Below are 22,484 nucleotides of genomic sequence, written 5' to 3'. Positions count from 1 at the left end.
TTAGGAAATACCAGAATAAGAATCCTCTCAGTGATGGTTATATATCATGTCTAAGTTTTTCCCTACATAGACTGAGAGGGTCCTCCAAGCTAGGAATTTGGTTTCATGCACTGTAAATCTTGGAAGCCATAGAGTGAACCAAAACTAATGTACCTTGTTCAGAAAGTTAAAACCTATAAGGATTATTCTTTATCTCCACAGAAAAATATTTCAGTTTTATATAAAGTATCTAATTTTTTTTGTTTTTACATTTGGAAACATTGACAGAGCCCACATAGCTATATCACACAGTCCATATACCTATATCACAGATAACTAACAAGCACTATGAATCCTCACATGTGCCGACAGTAGAAATCTGCGCTCTGTCTTTTATTACAAACGTTAATTGAGATCAACCTCAACATGGCAGCTTCACACTCATCACCTGCTAAAAGCTACAAGCACTTGCATGTCAGCTCATCTGCCATCCCCCTTCTAAAGCAGAGCTGTACCTGAGCCCAAACCAACACTTTGGAAGCAGCAATCAAGGTTTCAGCCTGTGCTGACGGCTCCTGTGATTCACCAGACTCAAAAGCATGCACAGCCTGTTCCTCTAGCCCACAGCACCTTCCAACAACAGGTCAACAACAGTTCCATTCTCTATATCATCCCAAAGGGAATGATGCCCAATCTAGGGCCAGATCCAGCTTGGCATATACCATTCAAATTTAGAAGAAAGAAACATGAACTCATTGAAAGCACACAGCACCTAAAACCCCACCACACCTGCTGGAAACTCTCACGGCTGCTTTTCAATTGAGTTCTCTCACTGTGGTGATAAATACTGAGAAGAATAAAATTGAGTTTTGTTTGCTTCACTGGGGCTGTAGGCTATTGGTATAATAAAGATTTATGCATGGAGAAACAACAATCCCAAAGCAAAGCATTCATGTGAAACTCCATAAAAAAAGATTAATCTGACCTTGTACAGAGAAATGCTTTACTATACTACTTGTCAAACAGTGGGATGCAACCCAGCAGAGGTTCAGTGGAGAGGTCTCTACTGCTTAGCTTTTCATAAATTACACCTGAAATACCCCACAGAAGCTTTGATGAGGAGGGAGGTGAGGTAACATCCTCCTGTCTACCACTGCTGATTTCCAACCCCTAAGAAAACTAAGGCTAGTTTCTCAGCAGCTACCTTTATATTCTACAAAGTCTTTGACTTTCCCAGATTCTCATTAAAGGTGTATGGAAAAGGAAGTAAGCAACTGCTACCGAACCTACTCATGGATATGTACCACTCACTTGCTGTCAAACAGAAAAGTCTGCTAGAGGAGAGGAGGTCCCCACTTTCAACTCCATCCCCATTGGATCTGTACCAGGCTTTTGACTCACTACTTCCAGTTTTGTTCATTCAGGCTGTTGATACCAGTTGGAGAATCAAGAACTGTACCCTGTGTACATCACTTAAAGCACATTTGCATTGCTGCTCACACAGACAGAGAACAAGTTAATTGTATTTCCCCCCCAAACAGGATTCCCTGGTTTCTCAGATGTTTCTACAGACACCTGCCTCTCTGCATGATGACTGACATCCCACATTAACACACAGGATTGGGTCACCTGCTTCCTCACTGCCTCTCCCTCCCAAATCTTCTCAGTAGCGGGATCGTGTTGCTCAAATTCCCCATCTCTCCATGTCAGGAGTAGCTGATCTTCTCTGAGTCTCCCAAAGACAATGAAAACCAAGATGGAATTGTCTTGTCAGCCTCCTAACATTTTGTGGTGAGACTAGATGTGATGTAACTGATGGCAAATTGGAGACTGCTGTGTTCCCACTGCTTGCGCTTAGTTTGATGGGGCGCTGTCTCAGAAGGGGACAGTAGGATCTCAGTGTCCCAGACCTGTTTTTCAACTTAGCTCATGACAGGAGACAGAAGCTTCTAGCAAAGAATTATTCAAATCCTCTTCAACAAACATGAAAGTAGTAGGAAGACCCAAGAGCCAGCTGTTTCTTTCAAAAAGGGATACATTCCAAAACAATTTTAAAGTTCATGGCCTAGCAAATCTATTACTTACACCAGACTGCATACAAATTAGCATAACCTTCCTAAGAAACTGAGCAAATAACTTCAACAGACAGCCTGTGCTGTTTTCCATCATATTTAAACAGCCTGCAAGGTGGACAGTTGGCTTCTTTTCTGACAGACACTATGAAGTACAACACATGAACAGGGAGGTTGCTCCTGGAAAATGCTCCAGCAAGGTAACTGCCTTCCATCTGCACCAGCTATCAGAATGAAGAGGAAAAAAAATAGAAAATTTACAGCCAGTCCTTCCTCTGTAACATCAACTGCAAGTTTGGCACAGTGATGATAAAAATGATACAAGCATTTTGCCTTTTAGTGAGGCTGGATTACCAAATCCTCACTGATCATCTTTAATTTCAGTATTTTATTTCACTTCCTAACGAACACACACGCCAGTAGAAGAAATTACAGACAATTCTTTGAGGTAAGATAGTTGGTCTTCATAGCCTGGAAGGGTTATTAATTTGTCTGCCTGGTCCTAATGTGTACATATGTAACTTTGGTGCTCAAGAATGAACCAGCTCTGGCTGCTAGAAGACAGAGTCTCTCAGAATCACAGAAACACACAGGCTGTCAGTGATCTCTGGGGACCACCTGGTTCAACCCCTTCCTAAAAGCACAGTCAGCTACATAAAGCTGTACAGAACTGTGCCCTTAGGAGCATCTCCAAGGATGAAGATGGACAGTCATCCACAGCCTTCCTGGATACCTTTTTCCAATACTTACCTATATTCATTATAAGAATAATAAAAAAAAATACTCCATATCTCTAATTGGAATTTCCTTTAGTTTTAACCTGTGCCTGTTATTTCTTGTACCATCACTGTGAATCCTTCCAAAAAGATAGGATATATTCCAAAATAAAAGGATATATTTTCCTTATATTGTACTAGAAGGTGGTTGAAGACATCAGTAAAATATCCTCCCTGCTTTAATTTCTTAAGACAGAACAAACCCAGCTCTCTCAGTCTGTCCTTGTACATCATGTGCCTCACAATTATCACAGTGGCTCTCCACTGGATCCCTTCCCTTCTGGTATTCATGTGCATCTTGTACTGAGGAGCTTTAAGTTGGGTTAAGCACTTTAGATGTAACCTTTTTTTATTCTGGAAGAAGGTTTCATTCTTCTCCAAGAATTGTAAAGGAATGTGGGGCTTAGTATGGTCCACAAACATCCAATTACTACATTTATCATTTTATTCTGATTTGAGACAAAGATACATTTGAATGATCTCTGCTTGATTTTTAGATTGTAATTTGATATGAACAGAAATGCTGTCAAAGGTAACCTCGCATCCTGCACACATCCTTCTCTTCTCTTCTCATCCTGTATTTCATACTAAAGGTGTAAATAGTATCTGTCCTTTGTTGAATAAATTATGTCAAAGCTTTACCTACTGTCATGGAAAGAAAATGAGCTCTATTCGTGCCGAAACCAGGACACCTAGAAATTCACAGAGCTCTATTCTAAAGTCAGAAGAACTTAATGTATTTCATAGGAGCCACACTTTACCATGCTGCCTGAAAATTTAAAGTTTTCCTCAAAATTAATATGCTTTGTCATTTTTCTATTACTTTATAATGGATTGTATTATTTATATTTAATATTAATATTATTTAATGGATTGAGTGTTGATGTCTTATTACCATGGCTGGCATTGTTAAAATCTTTTCCCTTTCTGCAGAAGAGCAGCATCACTATGCCAAGCCTAATTATGATGACAGATGCATCAACAAACATTGATGCATTAGTTGAGCACCAAAAGAGGTAACACTGTCAGAGGTTCTGAATGCTATAAACTATTGCCAAATTTACTTCATATTCCACACTTTGGAAAAATTCAAGCCACCTAAAAAAAGTCTGAATCAATGCCAGCATTGCCACTGAGATACCGAAAAAAAGAACTCCAGGAACTGGAGAACCACCCACTCTTTATAAAGATCCTGTATTTTTGCCATTGTTGGATCAGGCTTTGTAAACAGAGCAATATGAAGTTCATCCTCAAGCACTTTCAGACTTCCCAGAATAGCTTTTTAATAACATATTGGTACTTGACTTTTACAGAATAAAAACTCATATGGTACAGATTTTGCACTCAAAAAAACCCCAACCAAACTTTCCTCCACTTTTGAAAGAAAAATTGTTCAATGTATCACTAGTTCTCACAAGAAGTTTGATTTAACATAATTCCCTGAAGGCATCTTGATCTGATATATTAATAGGGAGCAGGAACATTATGAAAGATTCTCTTATTTTTTAAAAATGTCACTTGATTTTCTTTTCTGAGGTACTGAGCAAGGAGAGGAGAACAGAAGAAAAAGTGCAGTGGGAATTGTACTTAAAAGTGACTTCCTCTGCAGACTGGAAGACTTGTACAGAAAAAGACACAGCAGTGAACGAGAAATGACAGGACAGTGCCCAGACTGCAACAATAATTGGAATTACAGTCAACAAAATCCCAGTGTACTAATCTGCTACATGAACTTCAGAGCAAAAGGGAAAGGGCAGTTTGTTTCTACCAATTTCCATCACAGTGCATTCTGATTACACATCCCAGTACCAAAGGTTCTGCTGACCCTCAGTCTGAATGCTCTTTTGATTAGTTCCATGCATTTGCTCCTACTTACTGCCCTTTGCAGCACCACAAATACTTCCTTTCTGTCCACAGCATTTATACTCCTTGAATATTTGTGGATTTATGTCCCATATGAGCCCTCTCTCTCCCATGTTGTGCATATTTAGCTCTTTACATACTTCCTTGGAAGTAAATCTCTTTAGTCTCACAATCATTATTTTTCAGCATAAAAATGATAAGTTTGCTCATAAACTGTAAAAAGGCAGTAATGTATATGAGCAAACTTACAAACAGAAACTCCATTATGAAAACGTCATGTATCTAAATTTGGTTCATCAGCTATTATTCTCTGAAAGCCTTAATGGCTAATTCATTATGATTGTGACAAAGCCTTCCATGCCTTATGCCTGCTGGATATATAGTACAGCTCTGTTTATGTTTGGACTATATATTTTATGAATGTGCAAAAACTCCTGCTGATCAATAAAGCTCAAAGAAATCTGCAGTAATTATTTCTGGGAAAATATACAACATATGCAGCCTTAACACATTAACAGTGTTTCATTTTAGTCTCATTACTGCTTTCAGTTAGAATCATTCAGTCTTACTGCATTAGTGAGTGAGAGTTGAGAGACCTGCTATTCCCATGCTATGCATCAAAGGATTTTAAATGGTATTTTATGGCATCTCTAGTATTTTTTCATATTCTACAAAAACTGACTCAAAATCAATGAAGTGCCATCATATGTTAGCCAGGTATCACTCTCCTATCACAACAGAGGGTGGGTTGATCTAAGGGCAAGCCCTTTAGCAGATCACAGGTTCCTTAGCACTTATAAAAGTCTTGCTGGCCTTTGACTTTTATAAGGGCTGCTTCAACTCTTCTGCAAACATATTACAAAGGTGTGACATGATCTTGCGTGATTTTATACCAGTCAGGAGAAAAAGTCATCTTACTTGTGAAGTATGGGTGGCTGAAACAGAAAATAAAACATCAGAGTAGCTCTTTCAAGTCCCTGTGCCACTCCACCCATGACAAAGCAAACTGCTTGAGTCCATCTAACACAGGTAAGGGATACAGTCAATACAACTAAAAGGCTCTGGCTTGGGTTTAATCCAACCTAACCCATCTGTGGTAATGCCATGCAATGTTCTTATTTCTGGGAGTGTCAAAACAGTGCCTAGAAACTGTGATGTATGTGTGAGTGAAAGAGATGATGAGAACAAGATGGGCAAGGAGAAAATAAAGAATTATGTAATTCTACTGCTGGTTTTACTCCCTGTGTGGGGTTCTCAAATGTGCTACACAGAAGCAGCTGGATCATATGCATGTATGTCAGTCTTGTAGTAGCTTAAAAAAATGAAAAAGCAGGCAGTGTGGCCTACCTAATTTTGCCTTTTAGCTGGTAATACTGAGGGTCTGAAATATCTATAACATCAAATCAACCCTGGCTATACCTTGTGCAGTATCAGTGATTTACACAAACTAGCTTTCATTTCTGAACTCCAGAGTTACATTTTTCTGAGACGCAGGTAATTCTGTTCCTTATAGAGAAAGAAGTCGATTTTGCTCTTCAATTTAGGTTGCTTTACTAAAGTGGTTAAAAATAACAAAAGAATGACTGGGAATAAAAGCACACCTGCTGCTTTACTAAGCCTATTGTTTTCTATCCAAGAAGGCAATATTATTAGGGGAAAAAACAGCAAATGTTATGCTCAAAAGTGACATGAATGTCTGGGCTGGCAAGGCACACACAGGTTACCCGTAATTTACGTTCAAAATGGGAGTAATTCTGTTGTCTTTCAGCTCTTGCAGGTGATCCTAGGTCTGGATTTGGAAATGGGTCAGAGACAGGTTTCTTTTGAAAGAACCTCTGGCACATGAGAAGTTGGTAGAATGCTCAGGCAAAAGATGGGAAAAGGGACTTTTGTAGGTGACAGGAGAACTTGAGCCTGCACAGACTGTCAGAGAAACTGATATTGCTAATAGACTTTAACCAACAAGGAGTTAGGAACTCAAACCCTGATAGCCATTTAGACAAACAAATTAAACCTTCAGCTGATCTAAATTAGTACAGCTCCCCTGACTCCTGCACATGGTGCTGCCACACTGTATGATGGCCATAAAGCAGTGTCTTGGCACTACAAAAAGAAACGGGGACATTAGGAAAATGTTCTTCCCTGACCTAACAGGTTCCCCAGGGAAGCTGGTCAGAGTTCAAGGAGTTTCTGGATGACACTATTAGTTCTATGGTTTAATTTAGTTAGGCAGTCTTGCAAGGAGCAGGTAGTAGTAGACCCATGACTCTTATGGGTCCCTTCCAACTCAATATTGTGTGATTCTGTGACTCAAAGCTCATCAGGCATTAGCGGTATTGCATCAGCCTGCATCAGAAAATTAAATATATCTATGAGGTAAGCCCTTCCTACACATTGACCCTACGGTCAAGTCTAAAACCAGTAGGGAAGGAAACTTTATTCTTTCTCTCCTCAGTTCCAAGATCCTTTGATTAAGTGCTCCCAGAGCTGAAGAAAAGAAGGGAGGAAGGGGAGGACTCAGGTTCCATCCCCTCATGAGTTTCAGGACCAGCCAAGCGCGAGAAGCTAAAAACTGAAAGACAAGGAGGAGCAGATTCTTCATAATAGAGACAACCAAACTAGGGGAGATTGGTGCTCAGTACTCACAGTCCAAGCAGGCAGCAAGCTGGAATTTCACACGCAACACAGCAGCACACAGAAGTGATGTACATCACGTGTAATGCTCTCAGGCTGTATGTATGGCATCTGTCTGGTCTCTGCATTGCTTGTTTGCCGCTGTGGCTGCAGCCAGCACTTCCCTGATTTTGCTAGTTTGATTGCTAAAACACCAGCTCATGTGCTAAACTGGAATGAGAATCTACAGCTTGATCTGTAGCATTAAATTACTGAGATGAAGTAATTTACAGGCTGTTTCTTTCTCATTTAGTTGCTTTGAAATAAATTCCGTCACCAATGAAGTTTCAACTGTCAGCTCTCTGGATCCAGTGATACTATTGAAAACAGTAGGATTTTTTAGTTTCCTTTTCTTCCTACTCATTAACATTTTCCTTATTTTCTTTATGGCTGTTTCACTTACAGATGAGCTGGCTGGAGTTCAGAAAACTCTCAACAGCAGAGTACAAAACACCATGGGCACTCATTTTCCCCTTGGACTGTTCCATAAATGAGAATCTTTTGATGTCTGGATAGTCACAGATATGTGTATAGCATCAGTGCATTCCACAGCTGATCCTGACCTAATATCAAGTTTTAATTCTGATTTTATTCATTCCAGCAGCTGTGATGAACTACTTGCTTATTAACACGAAGTTATCATTTAAATTAAACTGAACACACAGATCTGCCTGTTAATGATTACTTTCCTTCCCCTTCTCATTAACCATTGTTTCAGCTTTTCTACAATAAAAATCAGGGTTATCCACAAATCAGGATATATCAGAATAAGGGGAAGTGGGTGTATCCAAGCCATTTTGTTAATTAACAAAATTTTGTTAATCCTTGATGATGGAACATACCCAACCTTGATGCTTTATAGGAAGGCAGCTGGCTTCACAAAATCAGAGAGGAATCAGCATTTTGTCTGTTTCAAGCCCTTTCCCCTTTCTAATTTATTCTTGTGTAGGTAATGTGTGGAGAAGGATCCCCTCATCCTCTATCTCTTTTGACTCGATTGTTTGCCATGCTGCATCCCAACCAGAGCAGAACAATGTGTTCAGACCATTAGAGGGAAAAAAAGTGCCACAAAACCTGAGGGTGAAATAAAGAACTGTCTATGAATCTTTTTTCCTCCTAGGACATAAGTTATTATTTAAATTTAAAGTGTCTGGAAACGTGGTATCTGTACACGTGTGCTGTAACGACCAAACAGAAAATCTTTCCTTCACATAGGGCCCCATACTGTTTTTACCAGTATTCCTATGATCTCCTGGACCAAAAGTAAGTCCCTATTTGCAAAAACATTTCCACTAGACCATGTTCACAGATCCTTTCCAGCAGCTTCTCTAATGTTCTGTTTTACATTTAACTGAAGGCAGTACTGCAATTAGGCTGATCAGCTCAGCTGGGAGAACCTGTGTTTCCCATGGAAAACAACTAAGTCTGCCAATTATCATTTTCAGCAAAACAAAAAATTGAGACATAATTTTGCTTTGGGATATTTGTTTTTCATTTGGACACAATATATATGATAAAAGAAATCAAAATTGTCATTACTATTATGGAAACATGGACTAAATGCTTTTCAAAGGTTGCTGAAGCACACAGGATGGCTAGATATGTTCTGATGCAATCACAGAAAGATGATGAAGGCACTGACTTGAGATTTAGACAATTTGGGTTTGCTTCATGGCTTTCTCACAATCTCCCAGTGCAACCCACGCAAGGCACTTAGTTCCACTTTGCTGCAGCTCCCTGTCTAACGAGGATAATAATATTTTCCATTTGTCTTATCTAATTAGATGGTAAGCTCTACTGGTCAGGTAGCTCTGTGACCCAGGAGTTTTATACAGAATGAGCATCCTCATGGGCTGCCTGCAGGGGATACTGCAATACAGGTAATAAATTACATACCCCTTTGTGATTTAATGTCTGGAGCTGAGACTTTTAACCTGGACTATCCATGGAATAATGAATGACCTTTTTCAGGGCAAGCACATAAATATAGATATCTGCTAAATATGTACAAAAGGCAGAGAATTCAGACAATTTAGCTCCTCAAACATAGATCTTAAGCAATTAACCTAAAAGATAATGTTTACACAGACCCTTAAGGATCATCTGGGTCAACATTTGAGCACTGAAGTACTTAATCAGGCATAAATCTCTTCTGCACAGAGAAATGGTATGTTCAGGTGTACATACAGCACCTGCCTGAAGTCAGCATCATGATCAAGCCACCATAACTGCTTGTGTTTGAGTGGCAGAGCAAAGCTGAGCCTCAGCTCCTGAAGGACTTGCCCTCAGTGGGAAAGCACACACAGTGCAGTAGGGTTAATAGCACACAAGCCAAACATTTTGCTAAAATTCACAGAGATGATGGATATGGCTAACAGCTCTGATGCACATCAGAACTGTATTGCAATTCCAAAGGGAAAACCAACAAAGATGGATTCCTAATTTTCTATCAAGATAACCCATCGAGATTTGCAGTACAGCTACATGATCCAGCAATGCATGACCAAACACCTACAAAAGAACATCAATGGAAGTCCATAAATTAACCTTCTCGAGTCAAACTCCTGGTTTATTATATCTGTCACTGGTTCAGGACACTGACCCAAACCATCAGAGCAAAGCTGCCATTTTCTAACTACAGCTGAGCTTGTGGCAGAGGGACTTCAGTCATACAGTCTTGAGCAACAATACCCGCAGAAAAGTTAAACAAATCTTATTGAAGCAGGAAAGCTCTGTTTGCCTACTTCATTCAACAATTTGCATCTACATTCAGATGTAAGATTATATATACCAGGTTGCATACTTATCTCAAGAATGCCTGTTGCTTTGATTTCCCTAGGGAAATCTAATAATGGAAAAGTTTATCTTCTTTCACATTGTAGCTGGAGCAAATAAGAATCAGTGCAAATACCCATTCTTTGTTCACTGACATCTTAGAGTGACAGCTGTAAAACTCACCCCATTTATGTATTTTTGCAGAATGCATAGAATGGTTGAAGTTTCCTTTTTTTTTTCTTTACACTCTTAGATTTCCATATTATTCTATTCCTCTGAATGCAGAGAAATAAAAATGGGCCTGTTTCTATAGAGATTAAGGGAGCACTGACTTTATATTTTCCTGACTATACACTGCTCCTGAGTAAAGAATATCTGCAGTGGACACCAGGTAATTCCTTTCAAGTCAGTAAATCTCTGAAGCTTTAGACTATCTAAACTCTCAATTCAGAGACTTAATGTGGATCCTCCTGACTACTGCACAACTGTGCTAAAATCTCATTTACAAACTGAACTTTACTTCTGCATTCGATCTCCTTTCCCCATCTGTCCTCTACTTCTCAAAACGCTTGGTCTGTTCTCCCTTCTTTCAGAAGTCATTGGCAAATGCCAGAGGTAAGTAATTACTAACATTTACACCTAACACCACAGCAGCCTAATACCAAAGAGCTTACAGGTGTGCTCTGACAGCCCAATACAAATGTCATATCTACAGAACACAAAGATACATGATCAGAGTCTCATCTGCTCTGCATCTTAGTGTATGAAGTGTAAATAGGCTGAAATGTCTCTCTGATATTGCTCACTTCTCATTCACTCAAGCAAATTCTGTGGGAAATCTCATCCCTTGTCACATCATCAAACAGTAGCACTATTCCTAAGGGAAGACCTTCCACAAACATCCTGTGTCTCTGTCACACAAACTTCTGCTCCTCCAGTGCAGGGAGGCTGAGCTACTCCTGCTTCTCCCCAGATCATTTTAGGACCCCCACAGTACTCCATGCCTCCTGCAGTATTTCCAATGTCTTCCTCCAAACTGCCCACCCCCAATAACAGCAGCACATCCCCTCAGCTGGTAACTGCCACAGGCTTTCCTCTTTCTTCTGCCTCTTGTATGGGAAATTTGCCTTTAGTCCTTGCAGATCAGACTCCCAACAACCCCACATGAGGATGAGGTGCACTATAGTAAATGTGGGCAAGCTGAGATGCAAACTGCTCTTGGTTGAACCAGGCATGACCATGTAGTTTCTGGACTTAAAATGCTACAAGTGTCTTCAAGGAGATCCTAAGGATGTGATTTCAGAATGGCCTGCAACAGGAATACAGTGCAGGCAGAGCATTCACATCATCTTTAGTACTGTCTATGGTCATATTTAACATCCCAGGCTTTCTGACCCACTGTGTGGAGCCAAGAAAAAGGGGAGGTCAGTGAAAACTGCTACTCACTGAGATACACAGCAATGTTTTGCTCAGTGGAGTGATGTCTGATCTCACATACGTAGGATATAACATAAGTATCTGCCAACCCACTATGATAACATCCCTATGTATTCTCCCAGCTTGGTTTATTCCACTTTCTCTTTTTTTGTCTGCTCCAAGCCTCACTTCATCAGACTATTGTATACAGACTGCTGAAAAGCAACCTTTGCAACATTCTAGCATCTACTTCTCCCTTTGCTTTTCTTTGCATTTCCATTAATAACTTTCCCATGCTTTTAAGCCCACCACAAATCTGTTACAACTGCCTATAGACCTTGTCTATCTCAGTTTCCTAAGTTTGTTTAGTTCTCTGAATAAACCTGGTCTAGTGAAAGGTGTCCCCGCCTACATCAGAGGAGTTGGAACTAGATGATATTTAAGGTCCTTTCCAACTCAAACCATTCTGGGATTCTAATGCTGGGCTCAACAAATATCAGGTGGTGAGGATTAATTATCCAAATGAATTATCCACGGACTAGTGCAACACAACCAAACAGTCTCCATCCTCCCGTCTTAAACACCTGTGCAAACAGACTTCAGTTGCTGCATTTCTACTTTCAAAGGTACTATTTCCACAGATATTACAAAAAGTTAGCTAAAGCAAATGCTTCACAGGAAGACAGGCTGCATTACACATGAGAGAGACAACTTACTCCAGGAGTGGCTGTCACATTTGGGGCAATGCCTTCTGGAAATGTAAATTCAGTTCCAAAAGCAACCTTAGCCACGCGCAGGACCAAGGCCAGAAGTTAAGTGGTGGTCAGGAAGATGTTGAAAAGAGTGTAAGGACTTGATCTGAGAGCAATTGCTAAACACCATGTGTGTCACAGACACACAAGGCTGGGAACACTTAGGACTTTCCCCTTCACAATTTAGATGGTAAATCCTATTGCAAGCCAGCTGCAACAAAACAATCCTCTTAAAAAAGCAGACATGGCATTGTCAGGGATGTTTAAAAAACCCAGAGATATTCTGGGAAGAGGTAATTTTCATTGTGGCAGAACACAGCGTTGGGAAAACCTGTGCAGTAAGAAAAGGATGAAGGGATGTAGCAACCCCACACTCTAAGAGCAGTCCTGGCTTGATATTCAGCCATTTCTTTCATCCAAGCATTTGTTTTGCCATCTATGTTATCTAGAAAAATGGGAGCTGGCCAAAACCAAATGCCCCAGCCCTAAGCTTAAAAACACTATTTCAAACACAGGTCAAATAGATCCAGTCATCTGAGGAAAGGAAGACTAAGGACAAACCTGCCTGATAAGGCTTTGCTCCCAGAAACAGGAGCTGCTACCACCATCCATTTCTCTTCCAAAGACATAGACACAACAAAAACAACTCAGAAGCGCTCAGAAATCTCACTGGAAATTACTGACAGTGAGAAAGTACCAATGCAATGCAACGTGGAAAGTTACTCTAGACCAAATAAAAACTGAATTCAATGTGGACTAATGAAACTGTATTTCAACCCTCTACAGCCAGGCTTATTCAGAGTTAAAGTAGCTATAATCAGCTCTAATATAACTCAATTTTGAAGAAAATGGAGTAAAATAGAAGCCACACTGAATAGCTACAGTACAGAAAAGTAAGGACAGGCAGACAGGGTGAAATGCAAGTACCAAATCAGATCAAGCTTCCCCATTCTCCTGTGCAGAGAATTCCTAAATGAATTTGGACTCCTCTGCATTACTTAACTTGATCCATCAAGTACAGGCCTTATGTCATGCACTGAGGGACACTGGATTCTGAGTGCTGTGCACTATGTCAGGAGGAGCAGTACCTGCAGGCATTTCCATCTCCCATGGATGCCCAGCTGGGGTGGCTGAGTGCAGTCACCCTGCCTGGGCAATGATGGCTGATCAAGGGAGTCTCTACCCTTGCTGAAAGGACAGAAGAGGGACAAAGAACCACAAAAGATAAAAGCCTTAAACTCTTCCACTACTGAGGACTGACTGCCAGAGCCTGACCTGATCCTGACACACAAGCAGGCATTGCTCACTGCTGTCACACCTGGGCTAGGCCTTCACAAAAGCACAAAGCAGGTGATTAATTTTGCACATATAAGCTATACCATTAGACTTTTCACCCTGTGGGCTCCTGCTGTATTGGCACTGAAGCTGTAATCCATTACATCTGTCTGGGCACACACTTCCTCCACAAAGTGTGCATTTATAGGACTGTTAAAAATGTCAAGGACTTTCAGCTTCAGATTCTGATTTCTGGCTTCCCAGTTTAGATTTTCACTCACATAACTGCCTTAATTTCCATTTATATTGTTCATTTTCGTTTCAAGCCACATATATAGTCTTTACTAGCCTAGTTCTGACAGCCTAAAAATCAGCAGAAACAACTGATTAAGGCAAGGGCCTGTAAAGAGTCCTCTATTGAGGCTTGGAATCTCAGTCACTTAAGAGATCTGTGGGCTTGGGTGCTTTAACTCATTCTGTAGTGCCCGAGGGAAAAAATTAATATGTGAAGTATAGTAAGGAGCAGCCTTTTACAAAGGCATCACTAGATGATCAGCTGAACCACAGCTCTTTACTCTGAGGTTTGCCAAACCCCATGGTGAAGTTCTAGACTTGAGCAGCAGTATCACCCCAATTCCTGGTCCTCAGTTGAACAGGATGCAAAATACACATTAACACCAACTAAAAAAGGTATTCACTGCTCCTAAATTTCACCCTTGAGTGGCATTAAATTGCATTTTGATAAAATACACCAGGGATGTGGCTTAAGCTTCTGTGAAATCATGAAAGCTGGCACCTTATTAATCTTCGATTTCACAGCAGTCTCCATGTGCTGGCACCTTTGCTTCCTGACATCTCAGCTTTTGGAGAGTTAATGGTTGGAAAAAACAGCATTGTCAAACCTGAATGTCTTAATTTTCAATTAAGAATCAACTACTTCAGAATCAACCTGTTTCCTGCCTGCATTGATGTTTCTACCCAGGACATCAGATAATCAGTCCCACCAGGGCAAACATTTGGAGTGGATTGCTATCAAAGTTGAGTGAAAAAGAAGTTAAAGTTACAGTACAAAAGATGTCACCATAAAACTCTTCCTCTTCTCTGAAGAGTTCACGGAAACCTACACCACCACTAACAATTCCCTTCCTGCAGGTCTCATCCTCCATGGACAGTGTGGCCAGGAATGACCTGGCAGCTCCATGGAGCAATTATCAAAGCCTTTCGCACACAACTCATGTCCCATCTGTGTCAAAAGGGCAGCTTCTGTTGAGATACAGGTCACTGCAGCATGCATTGCAATAGCACCAGCATCACAAGACAGCAAACACTGCAGCAGCTCAATACTCACACTCAGCAGGAGGCACTTGTTTTCTTTGATGGCACCTATGCAGCCCACGAAGCCAATGATCATGACAAACGTCCCTGTGACGATCAGCAGGTTGGCGGCTGACAGGGACGGGAAAGAAGAGGAGAGGGTGGCAAAGTTCCCTTGGGTAACAGCCAGCCAGATGCCTACACCAAGGATTCCACAGCCTCCCAACTGGGAAAACAAAGAGAAACAAAGAAACTCAGTTATTGTACCCACACAACCCCAGATATCAAACTGTGTCAATATGGCAGTGGAGCACACCAGTGGAGTCACACATAGTAAAAAATGATCTCTTCTTATGACACTTTCAGTAGGAAAAACAAAAGGGAAAGAAAAAAAAAATTATAGGGAAGTCATGAGTAAGATGCAGCACTCAAAAATTCACAGATTTCCTAAATCAGAGACACAACCTCAGATACCATCTTTTGCTCTCCAGCGGAAAAGCAGACACTCAGTAAAGGATCCATGTCCTATTTAGGTACCTTAGAGAACTGCCCAGAATGGCTGAAGCATTTTTGATTTCCCAGTTCTTCCCATCCCAATACACTGTCTCTCATTTTTGACACATGCCATAAACAAGCTTTGCCAGAGCATGCCCCTGGCAGGACACCTCATATTTCTTAGTTACTTCCCTTCTAAGGTCAAGTCTCTCCTGGAAGCAAGAGAGCATTTAGAGTGGAAGGCAAAGAGGATTTTGCATTATTATGTAGCCACACTGCACAGCATCACTTAGGTTTCTTTCTTTCCTGCTCTCCCTTTAAAATAACCAATTTTTATTGAGTTTATAATTGCACTTTATTATCCAAATCAATTAAAGGCTTGGAAAGAAATTGTGTTCATAGAGTAGTAAGCCAGACATATGCAGGAGCATATCCACTAAATACCTGCATAAAGTAGATGAACATAAGGCAGCTCATGAACCAGGGAAGGAAAAAGATAGAGCTAATCCTGGGGCACAGCTAAACCTCAGTAATGAAACACAGAGGAGAAACACAAAAGCCAAAGCAATTTCTTATACTAATTACTAAGGTAGTCTCTTAATGCCACTGAATTCCTCCTCAAATAATGGACAATAAAAGCAGCTGTGTTTCAAGGCAGCATTCCTCACTCCAGCTGCAAACCAGTCTGTTTTGTTCAGAGCTAAGGAACCAAACCATACCTCACTACAGCTGCACCAACCCGTGTGTCTCCACTGAGACAAAGCAAACTCCAAGACACAGGGACTCAATTTGTCTTATTCAGGAGTCTTTGCATATTCCTGGCATCTCACATGACTGTATGCAACCTTTCACAAGTACCCTCTTAAAAGTGTCATGGAGGGACAGTCCATGCCCTGACCATATACACTGAAAATACCTCCCCCTTTACTCCTCTTACAGTGCATGATCATTAATGTTGCCCAAAATGATTAAAGAATAACCAAGGGAGAAGGAGGGGAAAGAATACTTAGAGAATACATTTAGGCTAAGAGAGGGGATATAAAGATCATCATGGCCCAAGGATATAAACTGGAATCCTATAGGAACAAATTCCCTAAAGAAAGAATAAAACTCTGAAGGTCTACTGAACAGAAGAGCATCAAAAGAGAAGTCACAAACACCTAAACTAAAACCAAACTGGCCAGAGTGCTGAAATGCAGTCAGGAATAGCACTAAACATGCTGAGGAATGGGATGAAAAGCAGAAGTGCACTTCACCCTCTTCAGCTTGGTGGGTGTTCGCCTCAAGATCAGCCTCAGAGCTGCAGGCACAGGCAGGCTGCTCAAACAGCCCAGTTAAGCCTAATGAAGGCGGATGCCCAAGAACAGCAGAGCCATGACCTTGCAATACATTTCGCTCTTCAGTTCTTTGTTCTGAAGCAATTCAACAGCACCGGTAAGAGGCAGCTTATTTCATTACCCTTCATGCTCCCTGTGCTGCTACACTGCTTTCTGTGGTACCAACACCTACCACCATCACTTATTTTACAGGAGGTGGGTCTCACTGATGATGCTGTAATTGCAAGACCTGCTTGCCTGCTCCTCCATCATTCACTAAATTCTTTATGATGCACAATGCTTAATGCTTGAGACACTGTTTCCTGGATCTTTGACTTCAGCATCTTCTGACTCTGAAGTCATTCTTGTTTGCAAAAACGGAAGATTCACCAGTGGCACAAAACAACCAAAAACCAAGACACAGTTCATGCAAAATGCCATGACTGGGGCTGTAACCATTTACATCCAAGATGATTATTCCAGGTCATTTGTCCAGCCAGAGTATCTCACTACACTGCCCTTGATTCAGAGATACTCTGCTCTCCAGCAGCTCATTATATTCCTATTTTTGAAGAGATAATGCACAGCTCTTCCTTAGGTTGATTGACCAAACTTGAAATGCACAAAGGAATCCTTTGAACATTAAATCACCTGGCTCAAACTGGATGTCATAATGTCAGCACACATTAGTGAAGACTGCTCTGCCTTAGTTCAGCTCTGTTCCTTTTCCCACATCAGAATATCCACTCGTGGTCCCAAATAAATTTACGAAGCTGTCACACCAAGCACACCCAGGAAACAGAGACTAACCTTAGCTCTAGAATAAACTGCTCTTTAAAGCCCCCTTTTTTCCTAAGGAGCAAAGCATCCCTGCAAGTCTCCATCCAGTGGCCTTTTAACACTCAAGCACTTGGTTAAGGAAATGCTTAAAGAACCAAGACCCACCAAGACAGCCACAGGAGCCTTTCCAACAGTAGGCAAATGTTTTCTATTGCAGAACACTCAAAAATCTTGCTCCTCATCCCCTCTGCCCTCCATTCTGAACTGAACTGCAAGGTAATTCCCAGTCTGAGACCCAGGGATTAGAGGCATCACATTTACTTTTTCTGGATCAGAGCCAGAGAAAACAGTTGTAGTTGGTTCTATGCTGCATGTCTGTTTTTATTTCCTCCTCTTGGTATCTAAGGCTTGGATAATTTTAAATAGTTATTTACAATGTTATTTCTCCTCCACTTTTTCTCTCCTTACCTCCATCCCTAACCCCCAGCCTGTTTTTTTTTGTGTCAAAGAGTGTTGCAAGAATAGTGAGGAAATTTTAAGTTTTGACAGTTTTCTAGGCTTGCTGATATGTGAAATTAAACAAAACCATTAACAGGGCCACTTTTAACAATTTAGGGGCTTCTACAAAATAGTGATGCTGTCCTGGTTAAAAGACAAATCCTTAAGAAAAAAAGATTAGAGAGAAGTCTACAGCTTGAACCTAATCTGTTGGCAGCCAAATGAGAGTCTGTATTAACTCCATTTGGTAAGTACAGACTTGACTTTAAATTTTTTTAAGAAGTTCCCTTCAAAGATGCCAGGCTATTGACAACAGCATTTTTAAAAATTCTCTTGTGAAACGTTTAACACATTATTTGCCTAATTTTTCATGATAATCCATTCTCTTGCAATCAAGGCAGCTCACGGCAAACCCTGAAACAAAATGCAGTTCTAACTTTTTTCCCCGCAATAAACGTTGTATATTTTTTTTGCAAAGTCTTTTATTCTAAGCTCAAAACAGTGGGACACCAGAAGGAATACTGTCACAGCCCTAAGACATTGGATATTTGAATCAGGTGTTTGCTCCAGGAAAGATCTCTGTGTAAATATTGAACGGGCTGCTTGGTGTATCTGTGCCTGAGCTGAAAAACTGAGGAAAGGACACAAGCAGTTGGTTATTTGCAAGCCCTGGACTTTGCAATTGGCTGTGGAAGTACCAGACTATTCTGCTCAAGACAAATTGCTCACAGGCATTTATAGAGCAGAGTGAAGCAGTACTGCAGGTGTCTTACTCTAAAAGCAGTGTTTTTCTGTCTCTTTTTCCCCAAGAGATACACAAGCACGTGCACTTGCTCTCTTGGCAAAAAAAAGCTACCTTTGGAATTAGATCCTCCAAATTGTTCTAATGGGCTAGAAAATAAATTATTCAGGCTTCAGTGCCTACATTTAGAATTGATCTTACAGTATGATAATCAAAGTAATCCCAAACAGCCCTGGATATATGCTTGTTGGTGGAGAAAATCATTCTGAAGTTACAGATACACACTTAAAATACTGCAGGATAAATTGATCCATTGTTCATGATAATGGTGCTGGCATCTTTAAGTGGGGTTTTCTTATTGGGTTTATTACATGGAAAATGCATCTAATTGAGGTTTCTCATATTGTATCTGATTAGGATCTACTCATCACACTTTCTCTTTTAGGAAAAAAAATAAATTAAAAAAAATTCTTTGTGTGTTAAGAAATACACTGATAACAGAATCCAAGTGGAAGATATGACCAGTTGTTCTGCAGTTAAACTAACTCCATTGGAGGATTTTTCTCCCCCAGTCTCTACATATTTAAACTAGAAGGGCTCTCTCAATCCCACTTGCATGAATATGCTTCCCCCACCAAGTACAGAGTTAAAGTACACAGTGAAAAAAAACAGCGTCTAAGTATCAACAGTAGTGATGTGAACATTATCCTGCAAATGTTCTTGTAATATCAGGCACACTTAAATTACTGCTGCTTTCAGCTAGATGCAGAGAGGGGGTGGAAATGGAATACATTTGTATATTGACAGGATCAAATGAATCAAGGATCTTACATGGAGAAGCAGGAGCATGGGTGTAACTGCAGAGGCTGCAGTGCTCCAATAAACCCCTGGGAATGACCTGTCCATGCAGCTATTGTCTGTCCTGGAGGGAGTGGCCACTTCTGGAAAACACCTTCAAACACATTGGCCACTTGTGGAAAACACCTTCCAGCAAGGAGTTCATGGCCATTAGACTGCTGAAGCCCTCGTAGCCATCCATCTGCACCATGCCACCACGACCGACTGAAAATCACAGGTGGTGTCCCCCCGACATGGATCAATTCTTTGGCAGAGCTCATGAGACACCAACTAGGAGTGTGACCTCAGTGTGGCACAAGCTGCATTGCTTTCACTAGCCAGAGGTTTGAAATTTAACCAATATGGGATGGTAGAAGAACATTTCTAGCCTTAAGAGTATTGAGGCTCTAGAGTTCTGCAGTGTAAAACTAAAGGATATGCACAAATTCCATCAAAAATGGCCATGATCTGATTTGTGTCCTTTTAGTCAGAATTTAAAAAGAACTAGGAAAAAGAAAACCACTTGAGAAAAGATCAGTTAGTAGGGACCACACTCCTGGGAGTGAGGAGAGTGGAACAATAGCACTCCTTGAACACCAGTATGGGATAGGAAAGGTGAATAGAGGATCATTATTCATTTTTTTTAAGATTAAAAAAGCTAGAGGTTATTTGGTCTGCAGACTGAAAACCAATATAGTGAAGTACTTTTCCACAAAACATTTAATTAAATTCTGGAATTCACTGCCACAGAGTTTTGTGGATGCTGAAATATATGCAGGTTCAAAAAGGGATTACACAAATCAAATGAGGGCAAGGTATCCAGGCATTTCTTATAAATGGTATTTTACTTGAAGACTTTACGGGGGAAGACCTTAAACTATTAATTGAAGGAGCTGATTAAAACATCCCTTCTTGTTCCTCCTTTTTTTCTTATATTCTCTCTAAGCATCCCTGAGCAACCATGACCAAAACCAGGGTAATCAGCTAGATAAAAGCTTTTCAACATTATGGGGATTTGTTTGTTCTCCTTATGTCACCCTCTTCCCCCAATAGTTTAAATGTTCACTTTAAGTTTGAAATTGATTTTTTCTTTTTGCTTGCTTGTTTGACTTGACATCAGCCTACTTTCAGAGATAGGGTTACAGATACAGACAGCAATCAAGGAGTTAAATCCGTTTCTCCTTACCTACATATCATATCCTTCATTTTGTATCAATGAATACATAGCTTATTTCAATGTAAAATTTAAAGATCTCTTTCATCCATTGAATTTATGTGATTTAGAAACAAATTCAAAATCCCCATTTCCCTCAGATTCACTGGACCTACAAATGCTTTGGATTTCTTCTCCTGTCAGCATGCAGGTCTTGTTCAGCTTCTTCCCTCTCGGAAAGTGAAAGGTATAACTGAGTAAAGCACAAAGCATTTCAAATTCTATTCTCTTCAGCTCTACATATAAGCAGTAAAAATTTAAAAGCTCTATGAAACTACTTGTTTGGGTCTGCCATCCCACCCACATCCTTTTCACTTTCCTTGAAAATTAGTCAATACAGAAATCTCACACTACTGTACAGGCCATTATGTAGAAAAGCAGCAGCCAAAGACCTCCAAAAGCTGCAGGCCTGCATCCCCAGCTGCTGCCAACATCATGACTGATGGGTTACCACCCTGAGCAACAACAGCCAAGGATCCAGCCTGAATGACCCACTGGACATTTTCTCCTGAATTAATATCCTGTCTGCCTCTCCTTTACAAGTCAGTGTCCTGTCAGTAGTGCAACACAGCACGTAGCACTCAGTGTCATTTCAAAGTAGGTATGCTGTGCCATCTTCCATGAGCCTGAACTTGATATCCTGCACAACAGGCAGGCAATTGTGACATGAACACAGGTAGTTGAGTGCTACAATCCCAACCTGTGTTCTGCCTGCCAGCATGACATTCATGCCCTCACTGCCCTCTAATTCCACTGTGTCTTGTCAAAGGTTAGAAGAAACACATATCAATAACTCATGTTGTTGTTTTCCTTCCCTTTAGACGCTTCTCTCCTACAAACAGGCTTTGTTTCAGAATTTTCCACCCAGTGCATGAGCCTGATAAATATCAAGTGATTTTTTCAAGCTTAAAAGGAGCTCTGAAGTCCTGTTTGTAAACTACATGGGCAAAGAAACATCACAAGAATGGCATTCCTTTTCATACCATCAATAATGAAAACATTCAAGATGCTGCATTTTCGTTTATCCTGGTGAGTATTGAGCCTCAGGAACTTAAGCCCCAAGAAATTCATTATTCCTTCTCAGCTGAGTTCCACCACTAAATTGCAGTCTCGTACAACTAAAGTAAATTTGGGGACAATTGAAGATGTCAAAAGACAGAATCTCATGCTGACACCCCGCTAATGGAAAAGTGAATAAAGAGTCATTCAGGTAATCCCTGCTGTTTTATGAGTAGCATTCTCCTACACACTTGCTCCTCCAAATCATAGCTAGCTATCAACTACAGAAGAATAGAACTGCAACATTTATGAGTTAATACCTCCGAACTAAAAAGTGATGGTTTCCCTTCATGGGTTCAAAATTCATTGAAACACTTAAATGTGTGCTCAATTGCATCCTTATTCAGCAAAGCAATAAAAGGATGTGCTTAACTGCCATTGACCTTAATTAGGCCTTTTTGTAGCGCATTGAATTGCCCTGGGCTGCAAAGCTCTGTCACCGAGGATGTAAAACCTTGCAGAAATAGAACAGTTGAGAATGACCTATTAGGGCAGCATTGCTGATAAAAGATTAAACATAATAAAAGAACATTAAAAAGTAGTGATTATCAGTGTCAAAAGCATCTAATCTGGCAATTTGCCTAAACTGTAATTCAAATTAAAGATTATGAGGAAAGCAGTGAGTTAATGACAATTTACAGAGAAAATG

At 40.5% G+C, this 22,484-nt stretch overlaps 1 protein-coding gene across 8 annotated transcripts in view; it reads right to left on the bottom strand.

Moving 5' to 3' along the window:
- Nucleotides 1-22,484, bottom strand: part of TSPAN4 (tetraspanin 4) — a 414,148-nt gene that overhangs the window by 56,044 nt on the left and 335,620 nt on the right. For all 8 annotated transcript variants that reach the window (XR_004418137.2, XR_004418138.2, XM_033061612.1 and 5 more), the window contains one exon: nucleotides 14,930-15,121. Coding sequence is in view for 6 of the 8 variants with exons in the window: in XM_033061611.1 (XP_032917502.1) it covers nucleotides 14,930-15,121 (192 nt within the window). In the remaining 2 variants the exon portion in view is untranslated. The remainder of the gene's footprint in view (nucleotides 1-14,929; nucleotides 15,122-22,484) is intronic.

This window comes from Catharus ustulatus, chromosome 6 (assembly GCF_009819885.2).
Source record: "Catharus ustulatus isolate bCatUst1 chromosome 6, bCatUst1.pri.v2, whole genome shotgun sequence".
NCBI classification, from domain to species: Eukaryota; Metazoa; Chordata; class Aves; order Passeriformes; family Turdidae; genus Catharus; species Catharus ustulatus.
This window is presented reverse-complemented; position numbering and strand designations above follow the sequence as displayed.